This window comes from Staurois parvus, unplaced genomic scaffold (assembly GCF_062004578.1).
Source record: "Staurois parvus isolate SC_StPar_1 unplaced genomic scaffold, SC_StPar_1.0 ptg000089l, whole genome shotgun sequence".
NCBI lineage: Eukaryota > Metazoa > Chordata > Amphibia > Anura > Ranidae > Staurois > Staurois parvus.
In genome coordinates this window covers 3,437,219-3,458,547 of record NW_028317885.1, presented here as the reverse complement: position 1 = coordinate 3,458,547, position 21,329 = coordinate 3,437,219, and the positions used below count along the sequence as shown (strand labels likewise).

Sequence of the window (21,329 nt, the reverse complement as noted above, 5' to 3'; positions counted from 1 at the left end):
GCAGATTATAAGGTTGACGGCCCAAATAAATTCTGGGGTCCAAAGACGGACCAACCCAGTCAAGCCAGAGGCTGATGAGCGGAGATACCCGCATCACAGCGAAGTATCTGATAGTGAGTCAGGGTCAGAATATAGGTCACCTCCTAAGCTTTCAAGATACACTCCAGAGCGCTCTGAAGAAAGATATGAGGTTTCATATAGGCAGGAAGGGAAATCCCAGGGGTCATTCAGGAGATATGACACCCCAAAGGTCATTAAGTTCCTAAAGGACACTGTTCCTATGTTTTCTAAGAAAGGGTCCCTTGAAATCACCGAACACATGAAAACATATGAACAGACGTTAGAGATTCTGGGCATTAGAGATGACCACACCAAAATAGAATTGCTGCCATGGGTGTTTGAGGAGAAATACCGGCAATTCTTTGAGACCTTGAGGGCCTATTCCAATCAGTCCTGGAGAGAGGTTAAACATAAGTGCCACATGGAATTTGGGCCTTATAAAACTGTAACCTCTGCCAAGGCTGCGGCCTACAATTTAAAGTGTGGTCCTCACCAAAGCCCTGCAGAATTTCTGGCTGTCCTCAGAAATGCCTATTTCCTGGCTGAAAAGGATCCCAATCCTAACCAGCCAGAATTCAAGACACTATTCTATGAAGCATTACCTGCTTACATAAAATTGGGACTTGCAAAGGATTACAGAAAGGGATGCTCTCTTGATTGGTTGGTGAGAGAGAGTGACTATTTATTCTCGATCCAACAGTCCAGTGAGGGCGGGATAAAAAGAGAACCTAAAAATAGCCCCAAGATAGTAGCAGCCACTACCGTTTCCCCTCCAAATCCAAATGTGCAGGCAGAGAAGAAATCATATGCGGAAGTAGTCCGTGGGGGTAAAACCAATGGTTCCCCTAGATTTGCACCTCAAACCCAGCAAGTGAAGGAGGTCCATAACTTTGCACCCCAAAACCAGTGGGTGAGAAAGGATAGGCAAAAGCCAGGGAACTACGGTAGTGGAAGTGAGAAGAATAAAAAGTATGGTAAGGGCCAGTACAGTGATGAAAATCAAAGGAGGCAATGGTATCCTCAGAGGTTCTATTATCCTCGCCAAAACCAACATGGGAATTTTTATGGGAACCCCAATTTCAACAGGAACCATAATTACAATAAGAATCCCAATTTTAATAAAAACTCCGATTTCCAAAGATTTCCTCCACGCCAAGAACACCCTCAGGCTCAAAGGGGGGATACAGTACCCCAGGCTCCCTTTAATAACAGGGAGACCCCAAAACCTCAGAGAGAACAATGGCGTCGGGACCAGAGCAGTAGTTCTGACTCTGAGTCTCATTACCAGTCTCGTCCAAAATACAAGCGCAAATATAGGAAAAGGGAGAATCAACAGAATGACTCCTCTGAGCGTATTGGACAAATAGAGGCACAGGTCAGCAAAATGGCTGAACAAATGGACAGGCTTGTCACTCAATTTCCATCCAATCCTTTTTTAGGAGCAGCTCCTGTGACCAACCAAGGGTCACAGAATTAACAGGCAACCAAGCCTTAAACCAACAGGGGAGGACACTGAGTCAAATGACAGGAGATGTGTGCCCCGTCCCTGACACGCCTACTAATAGAGAATCTAGTTCTCAGGCAAAGGGGGACCAGTTGTTGGTTATTAATGATTCTCCTGTTTTTCAGTGTCCATCTATTGCCCCTAATATAGTCGCGGCATCGGAAGTCGTCGGGATTGACAAGCCAGACGGAGCACCAACTTCTAGTTGTGCTTCTGTCTTGAGACAGTCCAAGAATCCCACCAGGGAGGATAAGGGTGATGTGTCCACCACATGCGGTGAGATAAGAGCTAGTCATAGGTTATTGAAGGGCCCACAGATCTTCAACCACACTAATTTCATGTGTGAGCTGACTGAATCTGATGGGAGATATTATGCCACGGTGCAGGTGCAGGATGCCAGTGATCTTTCGATTGTCGGCTTAATAGACACTGGATCCCAAGCAACCATCATGTCACAGGAACATTTTGACAAAGTGGCGAATGTCATGCCCACCAAGCCGAGACTTAAAAGTTTTGACAGCTCATTGATTGGTGTAGGTGGAGACCCGTTACAAGTCATGGGTACCGCCTGGCTTAAACTGAAACTGGGTAATATGGAACTGAGACACCCCATCATCATTGCTAGCATATCACAGCACCACATGATAATTGGGATGGACTTCCTAAAAAGGCTGAACACCATAGTTGATTGTGTGAACCAAGTGCTGTGGTCACAGGTAAATACCCCGATTAAATATGGGAAACTTAAAACTCCCCATTCCCGACAACACTGCCACCTGGTGGAAGAAAGGCCTGGATCATTAGAAATCCATTTCAGGAACAGCCAACTTCCTGATGTAACGGTTATCAAACCTGATGACTGTAACCCTATCAGAAGAGATGAGGAACACATTTTTAGAATTCCCCAAGATAAAATCAAAGATATCTCCCTCCAAGATGACATCCTTACGATATCTTTTCATCAGGAGGATAAACCAAGAAAAGGGGAGATCATACCCAATTCTTGACAGGTATTGAAAGGGTTAACAGCGACTTGTTTATCCCCATCCGGATAAATGGTCTTAATAGGTCAAAATATGCCAAACTAGATTTGAGACAGGAACACAGCTTTGTAAGCCATGGGTTGATAAAACACCTGACTGAAATGGAAATGATCCGTTTCTCCACACCTCAGCGTCATTGGATTTCAGACTCCCTTGATGACTCTGATGATCACAATTCAATGGCTAGGTGTCTCTTAAACGTCACTGTAGGAAACAAAACAGCCACCCATGTGTTCCTAGTCTTGGATAATCCCCAAACTAAAATTTATTTTGGCAACGATATATTATATCGCTTTGCAATGCAAGTCGACCTAATTAATGACTGTTTATGGAGTCGACTAAAGGGGGACCCCGAAAAATACCAAAATCTGGACTTAGCTTTAAAAACCCAGCAACAGATGCCTTATGCTGTTGAAGTCCAGGTAGCCCAAAAGATTACAATTCCTAAGGGCATAAATAATTTCATACTCCCCATCCAAGTCAAAAAGGGACATAGACTGAAGGGGTCAGATGCATTAGTATGCCTCTCCCATAAAATGCAGGGGGAGGGACTGAACATTACACACACGCCCCTAGTCAACACACATCAATCCCCGATGTACATTTACGTACATAATCTGTCCAATCAGGACATCGTCTTACCCAAAGAGACCCTTATTGGTCTAGCGGTAGAGACTGAATATTACACCTTTGGGGTCACTAACCAGGTGATTGGACTCATCCCCGATGAATATTTGTCGGAGGAACAATTAATTGAACAAACATTCCATTCATTACCAGAGGGTATTTTCACCATAGAGTCCATTTATCCATTCGATTCTAAAGATGGCACCTGTCGAATCGAAGAGACATCAATTGTCTTTGATCACCCAATCAAAGAACAAGAGTACCCCAAAGAACCTGGATGGCAGGAGAACACACACACACATCACATACCCAATGACCTCACCACGAAACTTGAAGAGGCATATGAGATAGGTCAGCCGGAAAGCTTTCCTGGATTCAAGGAGTTAGTGGAAGAGATGGTGGCCCTCGCCGACGCGTGTGCCAGTGATCTCGACCGACAATTGCTCCGAGAGCTTCTCCTTGAATTCCAAGAGATCTTTGCCAAGGATTCTTACGATTGTGGGACTACTGACCTACACATCGCTAGGATCCAAACAGATCCAGATGCCCCACCAGTATTCGTAAGACAGTATAGGTTACCATTAGCTTCCTATGAATCTCTAGCTGAGATTATCAGGAAGTTACATGAAAGGGGTATAATTAGGCCCATCCACAGCTCCTACAACCACCCGATCCTGGGTATTTTAAAACCCAATGGACAATGGCGTTTATGTGCTGATCTCCGTCAGCTGAACAAACGTGTGTACATGTCAGGATGGCCGGTCCCATACATAGACCAGTGTCTCGCCCAGCTCCAAGGATCCCAGGTTTTCACAGCTTTGGATTGTGCACAGGGGTATTGGACCATAAAGGTGAGTGAGGAAGACCAATACAAACTGGCCTTCAGTTTTGGGAATCGACAATATTGTTGGGTACGAATGCCTTTCGGATTCATAAATTCCGGACATGAATTTGCTGTGTTCATGCACAAGGCCATGCCAGACGCCTTCGAAAGGGGGACGTTGGCATATGTGGACGATATCCTGATCAAAAGTACTGATATGGCCAAACACATTACAGAACTTCGGCATGTCCTGGGCCAATTAAAAGCAGCAGGAGTAAAACTGTCATTACAAAAAGCCCAGTGGTGTCGCACGAAGGTAAACTTCCTAGGCCATGAAGTTACTGCTGAAGGTTTGAACCCACAAAAGAAGAAAGTTGAGGCGGTTCTGAATTGTAAAGTCCCTACTAACCTTAAAGAATTGAGATCATTCCTAGGTATGGTAAACTACTCGCGTAAGTTTATTGACAATTACGCCGAGATAAGCAAGCCACTGCTTCACCTACTGAAGAAGGATGTCGAATGGTCGTGGGGTAAGAAACAGGAGGACGCCATGAAGGAATTAAAGGAACGTCTCACACAAGCTCCGTGTCTCGGATATCCCGAAGGGGGTAAAAATTTCTATCTAGAGACAGGGTTTACGCAGGTAAGTATGAGTTCTGTTCTTTACCAGAAACGTGATGATGTCAGTAAGGTGATTGCCTATGCCAGTAAAACTTTGTCCCCGGTTGAAGTAAAGTTCAGTGACTGTGAAAAAGCTCTATTGTCCACCGTGTGGGCATTACAGAATTTCTGCAGTTACATTCAGGGAGAGAGAATCATTGTTGAAACGGCACACCAGCCTTTACAGTATTTAAAGAGTGAACGTATCAAGGGAGGAAATGTGTCTAATAGCCGCATCACTGCTTGGACTTTGTCTTTGCAAGGGTGGCCTCTTGAAATTCGGTACAAACAGAACAAGGAAAGTCCAGTAGCCCAGGGCCTAGCCGAGCTCCATGATTGTTCCGCAACTACGCCTGCTATGGAGGCCCCGGACACTGACTTTCTGGAAGAACAACTGTTCTCTCCCTACAAGGTTTACGATGAAGAATACTGTAAACAGCTGCCGTGTGTATATGTGGATGGTTGTGCTTTTCATCACAAGGATGGGGAACAGCTCCAACTAGTGGCAGGTATTGGAATCGTTTGGACCCAAGGTGTCACCCCAATTTCTGTGGGATACAAACTTGGACCAAAAAGCAGTCAGGTTGCTGAACTTACTGCAATTCTTAGAGCAGTTGAGATGGCTATAGAGTTCAACATCAGAGAGTGTGCCATCATAACCGATTCCAATTATGTCAGGAATAGTTTTGTGGAGTATTTCCCTAGGTGGAAGCGAAACAGCATGAACAAGAGTAATCACAAACCCGTGAAACATGGTAAGCTCTTTTGTCACATCGATGAACTGGTAAGGTCCAATGATCTCACCCTGCACTTCAAGAAGACCAAAGGCCACTCCAAGGTTCTAGGTGCCGAGAAAGAAGGGAACGATCTGGCCGATTCTCTAGCCAAGGAAGGGGCAATCACCGGTGAACTGATAGACATTGACCAATTTTTAGGTACCGTACAGGTTGAAGCTGTCACCAGGCAACAGGCCAGAACAGCTGGTGATCCAAATGCAATCCAGTGGAGTCACGATTCTCCTAGTGAGGATTTAATTACTGCCCAAAAAGAAGACCCAATAATTGGCTTGTTTTATAGTCATATAGAAGATCCCAACCAAAATCCCATAAATAAGGAAGTATGTAGTGGGAAGGAGGATTTACGTATCTTAATGAAATCCAAATCCCAATTCTCTTTATACCAGGGATTGTTGATACGAACCTCAAAGGGTGGCGTACAACAATGGGTCGTCCCACTTAAATTTAGAGGTTTGATGCTACAGCATGCCCATGATGCTCCCACTTCCGGTCATCGTGGAGAGAAGATCACGTATGAGATCCTGCGGGATTATGCCTACTGGCCTCATATGTTACGTGATGTGAAGGAATACTGCCAAGGTTGCCTAATATGTCCCCAATTTCAACCTACCAAGCCAACTCACAGAGCACCTCTCCAGAAGAGGGGGATATGTATGCCTTGGTCAGACCTTCAGATGGATTTTATTGGGCCAGTAACAAAATCTTCACGAGGAAATCGGTATATGTTAACAGTTACATGTTTATTCACCAAGTATGTCGAATGTATACCAGCACCAAATAACAGCTCCGAGACATGTGCTGCATTGCTAATAAATCATGTATTTTCTCGTTTTGGTTTACCTCAGAGGATAGAGTCTGATAGAGGATCGCACTTCACTAGCGAAGTGATGGCCAAATTGTGGAAAATTTTGGGGGTTAAAAGGAAATTGCATATCGCCTATCGGCCAGCCTCTAGTGGTGGTGTAGAACGATACAATCAGACCATCGTTAATGTCCTTAAGAAATTTGTTAAGGAAACAGGCAAAGATTGGGATGTCAAACTCCCGCTGGTCCTGATGGCGTTGAGGGCTACTCCGAATACAGTTACAAAAATGTCATCTTTTGAACTGATGACAGGTAGACGGATGGTACTGCCCCAGCACTTATTGTATCGCACTACAGATCAAAATCTGATCAATGCTACCACCACACACCAGTACATAGAGGATTTACGTAAACATCTGCAATATGCTTTTGCCTTTGCCCAGCGAAATTTGGAAAGAGCTGCAACTAGTGCTAAGACATACTATGATCTCAAAACCTCCAAGAAGGAATATGAGATTGGTGACAAAGTCTATCTATACAACTTTGCAAGAGACCAGATCAAGGAACGGAAATTCCTTCCATCTTGGAAAGGTCCGTTCTCTATCATTGATAAAATCTCTCCGGTCGCATATAAATTGCAGGTTACCCGGTATGGTGAAATCAGTGATAGATGGGTGCACATCAACCAATTACGTGCTTGCCATCCGAAGTCTCAATTGCAGTTGTTGGAAGACTGAACCCACCAATTCCTATCTGGAGATATTGAGATCATTATTAAATTTCCTTTAAACATATAATTCATCTTTTGCCTTACAGGATCCAGTAACATAATTTTATGTATATCCCATACTTAAACTGTTCATTTTAATAATTTAGAAAGGAAGGCCCAGACTATGACCAGACCGGCGATCGGAGGTGTCAATGACCGGACCCTAGAAGGAAGCTATAATGTCCTGTGGGAAAGACCAGATGCCAGAGATCGATCCGGAGACGATAACCCGATGTCCCAGGCCACCAAGGGCCAGTCCAGAGGAAAAGACCCGCCTAGGAGACCGTCTAAGAGACCTGTCGTGCGGAGGACCCATGGACCCCAAGGTGGATGTGCCAGGCCAGGCCGGCCTCATCACAAGACCAGGATCGTCATCGGAAGTGTCCATCTAAAGACGCCGAGTCAAGTTGAGGACCAACCAGCATCACCGCTGCCATTTTATTATAAAAAAAAAAAAAAAAAAATTTTTTATTTTTTTTTATTTCACTCACTTCACCGGAGAAGACGAACAATCACTCTAGCCAAAAGCCCCACTCATGTTTTGCGACACAGACACCCCTATACACGTGCCTGTACCCCAAACAAAGGGGGATTTTGTTGTGGGCTTTTGAATCATGTATCAAAAATATGACTTTTATCAAGACATAATATTATATGGCAAACAGCTCAGCAATAGCCGGATGCTAAGAGTTAATTTTGTCTTGGTTGAACCATCTAGCTAGAGAAATGTAATGGGTAAAGGGATTGTTTTCTTTCCTCCTAGAGACAATACTATTTTAAAGTTCTACAGGTGATCAAACACCATTATTCAGACTTCAATAAGCAGGTAAACATATACAAGGTCTGGACATGACAATAGAGGAACCAAACTGATTGTCTGAGAGCTTACCCAAACCTTGTAGAGTGTGATGAACCAACAGACCTCTGAAACTATTACCATATACTATTGTTCACCAAGGGTGAAAGCATTAACAATTGTTTACCATAAGCCCAATACAAGGGCCATGCAAATAGAGAGTTTTTTCCCTACACAGAGAAAAATGTTGATGCTGAAACCAAGGGGTGAAATTCAGGACATTTAAGTTAAGAGTTCACTGTATATCATTACAAAAATGTACTACAAAAACAGATTATAAATAAGATGTCATAGACTTTAAACACCACTAAATACTCAGCAATGGGAACTATATATCACTAACTTGAGTATTGAGATGATGGGAAGTAAGATGCATTATAAACTAGCATTAGTTACATGTCTTATCAGGAAACAAACAGGATGATACTTCAAGGAGGAATAACCGAATATACACCTATATTCCATGGTCCCTATTTAGAATATCATAGGTATGATCACTGCTATATCTGGAAAGTGCTGTATATTTTATTCCTGAAATTACCTGAAGATTCCACCCAAGATATGAGTCATATCAAATACTCACATTGTTCTGTGATACATGACCGCCACCTGGCGGGCAGGTGAGAAATAGCTTATGTACACACATTTCTCAACTAGCCAATCAGGAAGCCTGGTGGGAAGGTATCTTAGAACAATGGACTAGTGGATATAAAAAGCCCATGTGCTGTAACAAAAAAAAAAACCTCATGAAAAAGAAGAACCCTCATAAGACCTCATGGAAAGACCTGACATCTGAAGAAGATCTCTGCTGAAATAACTACTCTTCCATCTTTTCAAACTTCCTAAAACTTTAAACCTCTAAACTTATAACTTCCTACATTCTCCCCTATTGAATCTCTCACTTGCCTATATATCAGTCTAAAGGCGTTCCACTGCCAGCTAAATCCACGGGAGAGTTGCCTAGTCTGACGTCCGGGTGTGGTGAGATGTTTATTTGATTTGTATTAATTACTTTCTCTGTTGTGTAGAATCATAAAAATTACCGTAGTGTATTACAACAATATTGGATAGTTAGATATATGTAGTCAGATACTGTGTTACTGTTAAAAAAATTGCTGATTGCCATATTATAAATTTTTCCATATTTCATAATTTATTGAATATTAATAACCAGAGTATCATATATCAAGGGCTTACTTCTTTCAAGCCTATGGCCACGGCGTGTAAGAATATAACCTTTGAGATATTCGAAATTATTAATTATTAATAAATTTAATATAATATCATATCATTTAAATTTGTGATTGATGTAATTAGTTAGAGACATTATTAGTGTGTCTTACATTGGTAGGATATATTTTTGATTGTGTGTACCAATATTCATTTATCACCAGTCTTTTGTGTTTTGTGTTAATATATATATAATTTTTGTACATAAATAAATTTTTATATTTATCTATTACAAGGCAAATTTTGTGTGTATGGTACGAAATCATATTGGCTAAAAGAATTCAAGGTATAATAATAAGTGGTGATCAAATTATCAAGGTGTCCAAATTATTGGTTTACTAAATATTTGCCGTATTTTAACGGCTGGAGGCACTGTAATATTTCATCTAAGGGAAAGGGACACGCCCTTTATAAATAATATATATCCTTACATAAACCACCACAACATTACCAATGGTTTAAAAACATGGGACGTACAACAAGATAATATAGATGTGATGATTAGGTGTTCACAAACTTTTCACCAAATAGTATGGATTGGAGCTACTGGAAGCATTTTGAGACGCTGCTCCCTCTTTCCATATACTGGTGGGGTAACTCCTTCTTGCTTTCCAGCTTGGAGAGGAGCCACAAGTTAACTCTGCAGATCATCGGTAATAATCATTTCAGCTCTCACATTTGTACACCCCCTAAACCCCAGGACAATTTTGCTATTTCTGCTACTAGCCTGTTCATTTGTCAATACATGTGTCATCAATTTATGACAACATGCTTTTAATGACTATAATAAAAATTCGAAAAGTACTTACCCCTTTCACACTGTGGTCCTGTGAAGCCATAAGTACAAGCACATCGGTTTGGAGCTACACATCTTCCACCATTTAAACATCCATGATCACACACAGCTGTAAGATATAAAAGTATTAAAACTATTTGTAATTATATACAAAGATATACATTTTAGTGCATCATAGTTGTCAGTGAATCTGCCGTTTCTACTAAGGCAAATTGGTCAACCAAGAACCTTAAAAAGATTATGAAAACATGTTTATTTATTCAGTTTACTGCACTGAACATAACATTCGGCAGTACAAAACTGGCATGCAAAGTGAAATAACACACAACAGATTTCACCTGCCATCACTTTGGAGCAGCCAGTAAAATGAAAGGAGACTGACTGATTGATCAACTGACCAATTCATTCTTAAGTGTACCAGTATTTTTCTATTCTTAGGGTACTTGCACATAATACTGATAAGTTTCCTGGCCAAAATTTCTTGTATTTATTTTGCGCATATTTGCAGGTACACACATACACGAGCAAAATAAATTCTAGCCCCCGAAAAGCAAGTCTACCTCTTCAAATTAACAATTTACTCACATACAAGTTTAAACGCTTGCGTGTGCAAACAAGATCGGTAGATCGGTAAAAAAAAAAAAAACACCTGCAGGCAGCAGTGTGCATGAGCCCTTATAGTAGAACGCTTTTAGTTTTACATATTGTAATCCTCTATCCCAAGGCTAAGAAAATTACATTTTCAGTTATTGATCCTTCTCATTGACCACACTTGCAGAGACCTTCCTTACCTGCCCATCACAGTGACTGCACTTAAAAGTAAAAAGGTGCAACTGTATCCTGTACCAACTGTTTAATATACACCGCGTTCCAAATTATTATGCAAATTCTATTTAAGTGTCACAAAGATTAAATATTTTGTTTTTCAGTTTAACTCATGGATGGCATTGTGTGTCAGGGCTCTTTTGATCACTGAAAAAAATATCGGACACCTGAGATAATTAGATTGGCCGGTGAGCCCAATTTAAGGAAAAACTACTAAAGGAGGGTGTTCCACATTATTAAGCAGATCACCATTTTCAAGCAATATGGGGAAGAAAAAGGATCTCTTTGCTGCCGAAAAGAGTGAAATAGTTCAATGCCTTGGACGAGGTATGAAAACATTAGATATTTCACGAAAACTTAAGCGTGATCATCGCACTATTAAGAGATTTGTGGCTGACTGAGAGCACAGACGGGTTTGTGCAGATAAAGGCACATTGAGGAAGATTTCTGCCAGATCCATGCATCGGATCAAGAGAGCAGCTGCTAAAATACCATTACATAGCAGCAAACAGATATTTTAAGCTGCTGGTGCCTCTGGAGTCCCAAGGACATCAAGGTGTAGAGTCCTCCAGAGTCTTGCAACTGTGCACAAACCTTCTATTCGGCCACCACTAACCAATACTCACAAGCAGAAATGGCTGCATTGGGCAGGAAAATACATGAAGACTAATTTTCAAACAGTCCTGTTCACTGATGAGTGCCGTGCAACCCTGGATGGTCCAGATGGATGGAGTAGTGGATGGTTGGTGGACGGCCACCCTGTTCCAACAAGGCTGCGATGTCAGCAAGGCGGTGGTGGAGTTATGTTTTGAGCCGGAATCATGGGAACAGAGCTGGTCGGCCCCTTTAGGGTCCCCGAAGGTGTAAAGATGACCTCTGCAAAGTATGTGGAGTTTATGACTGACCACTTTCTTCCCTGGTACAGAAGGAAGAACTATGCGTTCCGTAATAAAATCATCTTCATGCATGACAATGCACCATCTCATGCTACAAAGAATACCTCTGCATCAATGGCTATTATGGGGATAAAAGGAGAGAAAGTCATGGTGTGGCCTCCATCCTCCCCTGACCTCAATCCTATTGAGAACCTTTGGAGCATCCTCAAGCAAAAGATCTATGAGGGTGGGAGGCAGTTTACATCCAAACAGCAGCTCTGGGAGGCTATTCTGAGATCTTGCAAACAAATTCAAGCAGAAACTGTCCAAAAACTCACAAGTTCAATGGATGCAAGACTTGTGAAGCTGCTATCAAATAAGGGGTCCTATGTTAAAATGTAACGTGACCTGTTAAAATGTTTAAAAGTTAAAATGTTGTTAAAAGTTTGATTGAAATAGCTTTTGATTTCAGTAAATATGCTGCAAACACAACAAATGACAATTTTCAGTTCTTTACAACCTATAAAGTGTTTTGAAACTTACTGTGCATAATAATTTGGAACAGGTCATTGTAAGTTTTTTATGCTTAAAAAAAATCCTGTTATCATTAGGAGGTTTGTTCAATAAAATGTGAATTGTACTCTTAATAGTTGATAACATGAGAATTATGCTGACTGTTATTTACATCAATTATTTAGGTAAATGAGAAAAATATCATTTGCATATTAATTTGGAACACAATGTAGTTCTTATTTTTCTAATTGTATTTAGAAAGTAGAAAGCAGATTCTGACTGTTTACAATAAGCACCATTATTGCTGTTTTTTTTTACTATCTTCCCATCACTGACCACAGCCATTTGCTTTTATCCCATTCTACCATATCTCTCACAAACAAGCTTTTTCATAACATAGTTTGAACAGATATTTATTATTTTTACTTTTATTAGTCCTGGAAGATTATGGTAAAGCACTTGTAATAAAAAAGAGTTTCATCACTTACGCTGTCCACAATGTGTCCCAGTGTAACCCTTTTGGCATTGACAGTGTTCATCGCTGCATGTGCCTCCATTCATACATCTGATACTACACTGCTGAACTAAAAAGAAACAAAAATAAAAAGGATATAATTTAGAATCCAAGGAAACTACAATTCGACCAAAACACAATTATGTTTAAAAATTGTTTTCCAGGATGTCAAGATTAATATGAAATCCATAAAGTCACTATATAGAGAATACTGAAAGACGAACTGTAGTCTAAGAACTTTTATGTCGTTTTTAAGGACACAGTGGTTTAGACCTATAAATGTAACCCATTAACAATTCTGACTTGGACAACAAAAAAGGAAGGTGACCCAGGTCTGCCTAACTTTGAACTTTACCACAAAGCAATGATATTGCATTTCAGGATAAATTGATTTCATACTAGAAAGAGAGAGATCTCCTTTAGAGCATTAGCTTGGATTGACCCTTTGCAGGCATCATTCTATCGACCTCTTATTTCTTTTTTTTTTTTTTATTCTTTTATTATGGCAAAGCTTCTTAGATACATTAATTCATCACATAAAATCTTTCAGTTTATTAAAAATGCAGTGAGTCAACACATACTAGATATGTAAGGATGACATGAAAGGCAAGAGAAGTGAAAATAATTTACAGCTTCATATCCACAGCTTTGCTACTACCAGAGGTACTACACAACAAGACAATAGGGCCACAGGGCCCACGAGAAATAGTACCAGAATCCGTCAATTAAATTGAAAATTATGGAACTGAACTAATGCATAAATCAAAAACAAGTATGCTGACAAATCCATCTCTCCTATGATGCAAAATGACAGTTGGTTGACTTCTCAGAAGTCATGAGTCACATGATAATACCTTTTGATAAATATGTTAAGCTTAAGGCTCCATTCACACTAGGGCGTTTCATATCACGGGTGGAATCATGGTTTCTGAACCTTTTTTGGGCATTGAATGTCCCGCAATTTTGTTTGCGCCATTGTGGCACGTTTGCAGCATGGAAAAATGTGCCGTGATCGTGGCAAAAATACACTGCCTTTTCAGGTGCCATTGAAATGCCATTGATCACGTGTTTTCACACTTTCACAGCGTGTTTTCAAATGGCGGGCAGAATTGCGTTGATGCCGCCGTGATTTGAAATGCCCTAGTGTGAATGGAGCCTTAAGCTTCACATGTTTATCAAAAGGTATTATCATGTGAATCATGACTTCTGAGAAGTCAACCAACTGTCATTTTGCATCATAGGAGAGATGGATAATAAAGGCGGAGGAAGGGAAACGGGAAGCAAGAGAGCCAGAAAACAAAAGGGGGGGGGGGAACACATGAACATGCGTCTCACACTCTGGAAGGGTAATGCAACAAGAGACCCATAAGCAGAATCTGGGCTATTAAATGGTTTAGCTCAGGGTAGATTCAGAATAGGCAATATCCAGCAGGTAGACTTCTGTACACATAAGGAATCTCCATGGCCTCCATTTATCTCTAAATTGTTCTTCAGAATTGTGGAGTGTGGCTGTCAATTCTTTCAAATGGTGGATATCAATGATTTTGGAGTATCACAGGACTCTGGTTGGTGGTCAGGGCTGCCTCCACAGAGCGGGGATGCAAGCCTTTGCTGCATTAAGCAGCTGCAAGGTAAGGGTTTTCTTATATTTCTGGATGGGTCTCTCCATCAGGTGGTGTAAGCATGCAGCCATATTTCCTTTCATATCAACCGAGGTCAAACGTTTTATGGCTGTTGTCACCTCCTCCCAAAAAGGCCTTAGGATGGGGCAGGACCAAAAATCTGGGATATCATGTCCACCTCCACCTTGTACTGCCAACATGCATCAGAGACTGTACCATCCATTTTATGGAGTACATAAGGTACCCTGTACCATATAGAGAGACTTTTGTGCCTGTTTGCTTGATGTTGGTTCACTATGAAAGATTTGTCAGCCAAGAGGAAGATTTTCTCAACTTGTCATGTTGTAAGCTAGATATCTAAATCAACTTCCCAATGGCAAACAAAAGCTGGGATCGGTTCATCAGAGGGGATCATCAGGTAGCTATACAACAAAGACAGTGTGTGTCTCCCCTTTCCTGTTCAATGATTCAAAAGAAGTACAATTATGGGGGAATGTATTGAGCTTTCTGATAAGTCTACAAAAAATGTCTAAGTTGGAGAGTGTTCAAGTCATCCAAAGGTGGATCCTAGAGCCTGGAAAAGACTGAGTGAGAGGGAAGCCCACCCTGTGGTCACACGTCCACAAGACAAGATTTCCCGTAACCTTTTATTTCTGACCTGCTTCTATTTAACCTTTCCTCCTACCTGGGCCTACTATCTCCATTATTTGAAAATCCACATTTGGTCCTACAAAAAGCAGCTTCACATGCAGTGGACTTGTACAGAAGTACCCGCCTGCACTGCAACATCCTATTTCCCTGTCCATGGGTACACATACTCCTTCCAGTATGTAGGCTCCTTGATGAACTCTAAAAACTGTCTACATAATACAGACGTCACACATTTTGACTGCTCTATAAAATCACTACTTATGGTTACTTACATATTTTAATTTTACTCCATTAGAAGATCTCCTCTCCAATATCTCAAAACGAATACATATCATTATATATGGGCTGTTGAAGGGGTGGGGGCTCTAGAGAAAGGCCCTTATATGTTGAGAGATGGGAGAACTACCTGGAGAGATCTGATGAGGACAGTAGTAATGGATTTATACTGCATATATTGTCATTGGTTTTCATATCGCCAAGAAAAATGTAATACTATCCCTTTGGTGGGTCTGAAAAGAATGTATCCATCCAACTCAACTTTTTTTTTGGAAATGTACAAATGATCGTGGTAATTTTATACCTTTGGTGGAATTTCTGTGTTATCAAACCTTTTTGATATAACGTTTTTCTCATTTACAACCAAATGTGCCTCTCAGCCATAGTGAGTTCTTCCTGGGTGCCCCTACTCTCAATGCTCCAAGGGCCATTATCGAAGATCAAAATAGGGGATTGTAAGACACTCAGTGAAATTCAATAAAGGTATAATGACAATCAGACAAGTAGTTTTCTCAAGAACTACCTGTGCCTTATTAGGCAAGTATTTACACTGGTGTTGGCACTACCCATATCTGAGAAATGACTTGTCACTGGGTGGGTGGAGCCTGATAGGAAACTGAGAGCATAGTTGTCCATTAAGTTCACTTAACTTTTGATTGACAGCTCAAAACAGAGGGCAGATTCAAAAGCTGCTATTGGTCTGAATAGCGGCTATGAATCCACCCACTGCCATGCATTGTCAATCAAAAGTAAAGCGGACCTGATGGGGAACTAGTCTTTCAGTTCTCCATCAGGCTCTAGCCATGCCTAGTAAAAGAAACATCTCAGCCATGTACCTGTCAGTGTAACGTGCAAAGTGGCCAGGGAGGGAGGAAGTGAGTGCACTGAGGATGGACAAACCTCAATGTGGGCACCAACAGATTCATGGCAGGTACATTAATTGGATGCAAGCAGCGACACTTTCTCAAGCAAGCACCCTAGTGTGTCTATCAGAGAGGTATATGTTACTACATGTAATTGAGATGGATGAAGAACTGTATGCAGAAACAGGCATGGGACACTACATGTGTCTTATTGCTTGTAAGGTTGTGTGAGACACTGCTTAAAACAGAGGTTTCATGGCTTTGTAAAAATGTGAAGAAGCCATTATTTTTATCTTTTCCAGAAACCTTGAATTTTAGATATTTTACAGGCTTTTAAATCAGCTCTTGTACTGTTCAAGCATCAAATGTATACATAGTAAACAATCTTGTTTTCTGTTTTGTATAAACTAATTAATCTAGGTTCCACAGAACTCTGTCTTGTAAGAGGAAATTGCCAACATTTTTCACGGGCAGCTGTTTTTACCACTTGGTCCTGTCTCAATTTGGATTTAGCTATGCAGGTTCTTTCTATGCTTTGCAAAGCAGAACCAGATCCGAGTGCTTCTTATAAGACCTAGAGGGATAGAACAGTTGTTTATAAGGAATTTACTGGGCTCACCCTCTAATTGACAGGAAAAGATCAAGGGTTTACAAAAATGTGATCTCCATTTTGTTGTTCAGTCCTTCTGAATATTCTGTAAAGTGTATGTAAGCTCTAACAATACATTTCTCTTATTTGGTCCCTTGTGGCCTGCAAATATACAAATGAAAGGTTTTTGTTATATCAGTTGGACAAATGCAAAAGAGTAGCTGTTCATCCAGCCAGAAGCCTTGTGAGCTGATAACTTCCTGTAGTCTCTTCCTCTGGACTGTTATCAGTTAGCATTGTTATTATTATTATTATACAGGATTTATATAGCTCCAATAGTTTGCTCAGCGCTTTACAGTATAAAGGGAGACAATACAGCAACAATACAGTTCAATACAAGAGGGATAGGAGGGCCCTGCTCTTTGGAGCTTACAATCTAGGAGCATTGTTCACTTTAAATACACTTTAAAACCAGTTAATAAAGCTGAGGCTTACTAATTGTACATAGAAAGAACAAATGGAAACTTAATATGCCTGACCACGAGTTTGTCATTTGCGCATTATGAACATTCCAAATGTTATTGGGACAGAAGCAGTCCCTTAGAAATCACAAAACGTGAGCAAACCCATTTGCACGTTATAAGATTCAGCTCCTACCTGAAAGATTTGTGTGATACAGATATCCACAACTCTTTGGCGTTTTCGCGCCAAAATGTTTGTGCTATTTTCAGTATCAGGCTTGTCTATGCTACATCTTTGGATCTCACCCAACCCTGCACAGTGGTTTTAGACACATCCCATCAGTGTCTGAATTTTTTCACCAACCATAGTACAATGGGTCTGCAAGCATATGAGCAACTAGTTGATAGGGATCATCACCACTTCATACTCAGTGTGCTATAAGTATACACAGGGCTATTGCCACATGCATGAAAGCAAGTAGAGAGAATTACAGTGGTTTTTATTTTACCTTAATGCATTGCTTGCATTAAAGTAAAAAACCTTGAATGCTTAGCCCCCCCCCCAACCCCCTTTAAACTTACCTGAGACCGATCTTGATCCATGTGCACAAGAGCACAAGACTCTCGCCCTCCATATTGGCTCAGAGACAGTGGGGTTACCCATTGGCCATTGGCTCCTGCTGCTATCAATCACAACCAGTGAGGAGAGAGTGGGTGGCAGGGGTTGAGCCACATTGTGTGTGTCAATGGATACACAGAGCCAACTTGGGAGTGAGCGCACACAAGTGCACTCAGAACAAATGGATTGCTATGGGGGCACTCATCAGACAGGAGCAGCTAGGAGAACCAGCAAGAAACCCGAGAAGGGGGGGATTGGGGCTGCTCTGTGCAAAACCATTGGCTTGCCCCCACCCTTCTCTCTTCTCATTGGCTCAATGGCTGTCATTGTCTCAGCCAATGAGGAGAGGGAGTCCTGGGATAGCTGAGACTCCAGTGCACATCGTTGGATCGAGAGGGCGCTCAGGTGAGTATTGGGGGGGTGGGTGGGGGCTGCTGCACAGAGATTTTTTTTTACCTTCATGCATAGAATGCATGAAGGTGAAAAAAACTTGAGAATTTACAACCACTCTAAGTAGGGTCAGTCTGAAGGTATGAAAGTGACTGAGGGTCAATGTTTGATTCATGGGTCCTTCCCCTTCTTCTCTGTTGTCAAAAGCAGGCAGTTCTTACTGATAAACAGAATGGTGCTCATATACTGAAATGTATACAATACTGTGTGCCCAGGCCAGTGTGATGATGCAGGTACGGGTGGTGTATCATTGAAAGACAGGACTCATAGACAGAGGTTTAAATGACACTTGATGTCATTCAGCAGAATGAAGAGTGGTGGCTTAAACCCAGGAGTAGTAAGACTGTGGGGAAGGCACTGGAGTGTATTAAAAGGAAAGCTGGTCTAATATGTTTTTCCACTACTGGGCAACGTATTTAAAAAAAATGCAACCCTATAGTCCTCCTTTAAGGTTAGGTTTCTATTTCTACTGTTTGGTACAACAGCCCTGTACCTAAAGGCAAAACCTTTTTTTCATTTTGGATAGAGTAAGGGAGGATTATAATCCCTGTCAAGTTTTTAGAGACATCATTGGGGAGATTTCCCTTCGTTTCCTCTCCCATAACCAAATCCCAAGGTGTCACCAGGGTCACCAGAACTAGTATTCCCATTGGAAGATTTCCCCTCTATTGGTTCTGATGTCAACCCAAAATTTAGTATTTTCCTGTAAACAGGACAAATGGAGAGTGTTAATCTCCCCAATGGGGGCACAGACAGCAATAAAAACTGACAGGAGGGCGCTCTCCATTATATCAGAAACAAAAAAATGTTTTGCCTTTAGTTACACTTTAAGCAACAAATACTTACTGTATTTGATACACAGTTACATAGTTAGTCTGGCTGAAAAAAGACAAAAGTCCAACCAGTTCAACCATTAAAAAAAAAAAAAAAAAAAAAGTTATAATCCTACACCCACAGTTGATCCAGAGGAAGGCAAAAAAAAACCAGCAAAGCATGAACCAATTTGCTCCTGCAGTGAAACAAATTCCTTCCTGATCCCCCGAGAGGCAATCAGATATTCCCTGGATCAACTTAACCTATAAATAGTAACCAGTTATATTTTGTGTATCCAGGAAAGAATCCAGGCTTTTTTTAAAGCAATCTACTGAGCTGGGCAGAACCAACTCTTGAGAGAGTCTATTCCACATTTTCACAGCTCTCACTGTGAAGAAACCTTTCTGTGTTTGGACATTAAATCTCTTTTCCTCCAGATGTAAACAGTGCCCCCTTGTCCTCTGCGATGACCTCAGGGTGAATAGCTCGACACCAATTTCACTATATGAACCACTGATGTATTTATACATGTTGATCATATCCCCCCTTAATCAGCCCCTCTAGTAAAGAGACAGCCCATCCAGCAAAGAGACAGCACACCCAGCAAAGAGACAGCACATCCAGCAAAGAGACAGCCCCTCCAGCAAAGAGACAGCTCGTACAGCAAAGAGACAGCCCCTCCAGCAAAGAGACAGCCCCTCCAGAAAAGAGACAGCTCATACAGCAAAGAGACAGCCCCACCAGCAAAGAGACAGCTCGTACAGCAAAGAGACAGCCCCTCCAGCAAAGAGACAGCCCATCCAGCAAAGAGACAGCTCATACAGCAAAGAGACAGCCCCTCTAGTAAAGAGACAGCCCATCCAGCAAAGAGACAGCACACCCAGCAAAGAGACAGCTCATACAGCAAAGAGACAGCCCTGCCAGCAAAGAGACAGTCCCTCCAGCAAAGAGACAGCTCGTACAGCAAAGAGACAGCCCCTTCAGCAAAGAGACAGCCCATCTAGCAAAGAGACAGCCCCTCCAGAAAAGACAGCTCATACAGCAAAGAGACAGCTCGTACAGCAAAGAGACAGCTCGTACAGCAAAGAGACAGCCCCTCCAGCAAAGAGACAGCCCATCCAGCAAAGAGACAGCTCATACAGCAAAGAGACAGCCCCACCAGCAAAGAGACAGTCCCTCCAGCAAAGAAACAGTCCAAACTTCAGTACCTTATATCTACTATAGGCAAAACTTCAAAAGCCCCTATAGGTCATATCGAGTTTTCACTCGTAGACACCCCTGGCACACACATTTACATTTGTATGTGTGTATATGTAGGGGTGGGAGGACTCAACTTTTTTTGCTGGGGGATGTTATGTGCTTGGGTGTAACTATTTTTTTGCAATAAAAACTTTAGCTTAACTTTTTTTTTTCACATAAGGGACACAGAGTACCCTATGTGATGATTTCTAGGTGACAGATTCTCTTTAATGTCTCTTCTAGGCTCCACTGAATGTATTGCAATGCAGATGTCATACACGTTGCTTTCCGGGTCACAGCAAGAAGGGAAGGAGAGCTGACATGTGTTCACTCTCTTCCATCCCACAACCCATCGGCACGCGCCATGTCAGGCCCTGGCCCGCAGATGGGCAAGCGGAGCACAGATTACATGGCATGGGAGCACACTGCTACCGGGGGGCTGTGGAAACAATCGGGCAGCAACTGCTTCCACTTGACAGGCAGGAGTCTGCCTGTCAGTTTTACACACAATGTGGGAGGCTGCAGCTACTGGATTGTATGTAAACCCCCCCCCCCCTCCCACTGTCAGATCCATACAATGTACAGAACACCAATGCAGCCATCACATCTAAGAATTGGTGGGGTGTAATTTAATACATTTTTGTTTTGGCATTTTAATATTGGAAGCCCTGGTTGGAAGCTTGTGCCATTAGTATGCATCTGCTTTTAATGTTTCTATTCAATGAAAATGCATGATAAGCAAAAATCTACTTGCAAAACAGCTTTTCAAATTAAAGGTTACTTGACACCAGACAACTAATAAACTGAAACTCCACTCAGTTTTTAAGAAAGGTTTCAGTCATGAGGAAATTCATGTTTTGGTTCTGTCACGAACCTCCTGTTACATAAAATACTATTATCCTCAATTGTTAAACATGTCTAGAGCTAGAGGACCAGACATACTGCAGATTCCTATGGTTTGTCGGGAATTAATTGCTGAACTTTTCTGGAATAAAAAGTTTGGTTATCCTGTTTGGCTGCAGCGACACCAGACTTAGTTGTAGCCAGAGG

The 21,329-nt window shown here is 41.6% G+C and overlaps 1 protein-coding gene across 1 annotated transcript in view; it reads right to left on the bottom strand.

Moving 5' to 3' along the window:
- The window catches only part of FBN1 (fibrillin 1), a 374,110-nt gene that overhangs the window by 266,378 nt on the left and 86,403 nt on the right, over positions 1-21,329 (bottom strand). The window contains exons 4-5 of the mRNA XM_089670326.1: positions 12,671-12,766; positions 9,983-10,078 (exon numbers count right to left, since the gene is read on the bottom strand). Of these exons, the coding sequence (XP_089526452.1) occupies positions 9,983-10,078; positions 12,671-12,766 (192 nt within the window). The remainder of the gene's footprint in view (positions 1-9,982; positions 10,079-12,670; positions 12,767-21,329) is intronic.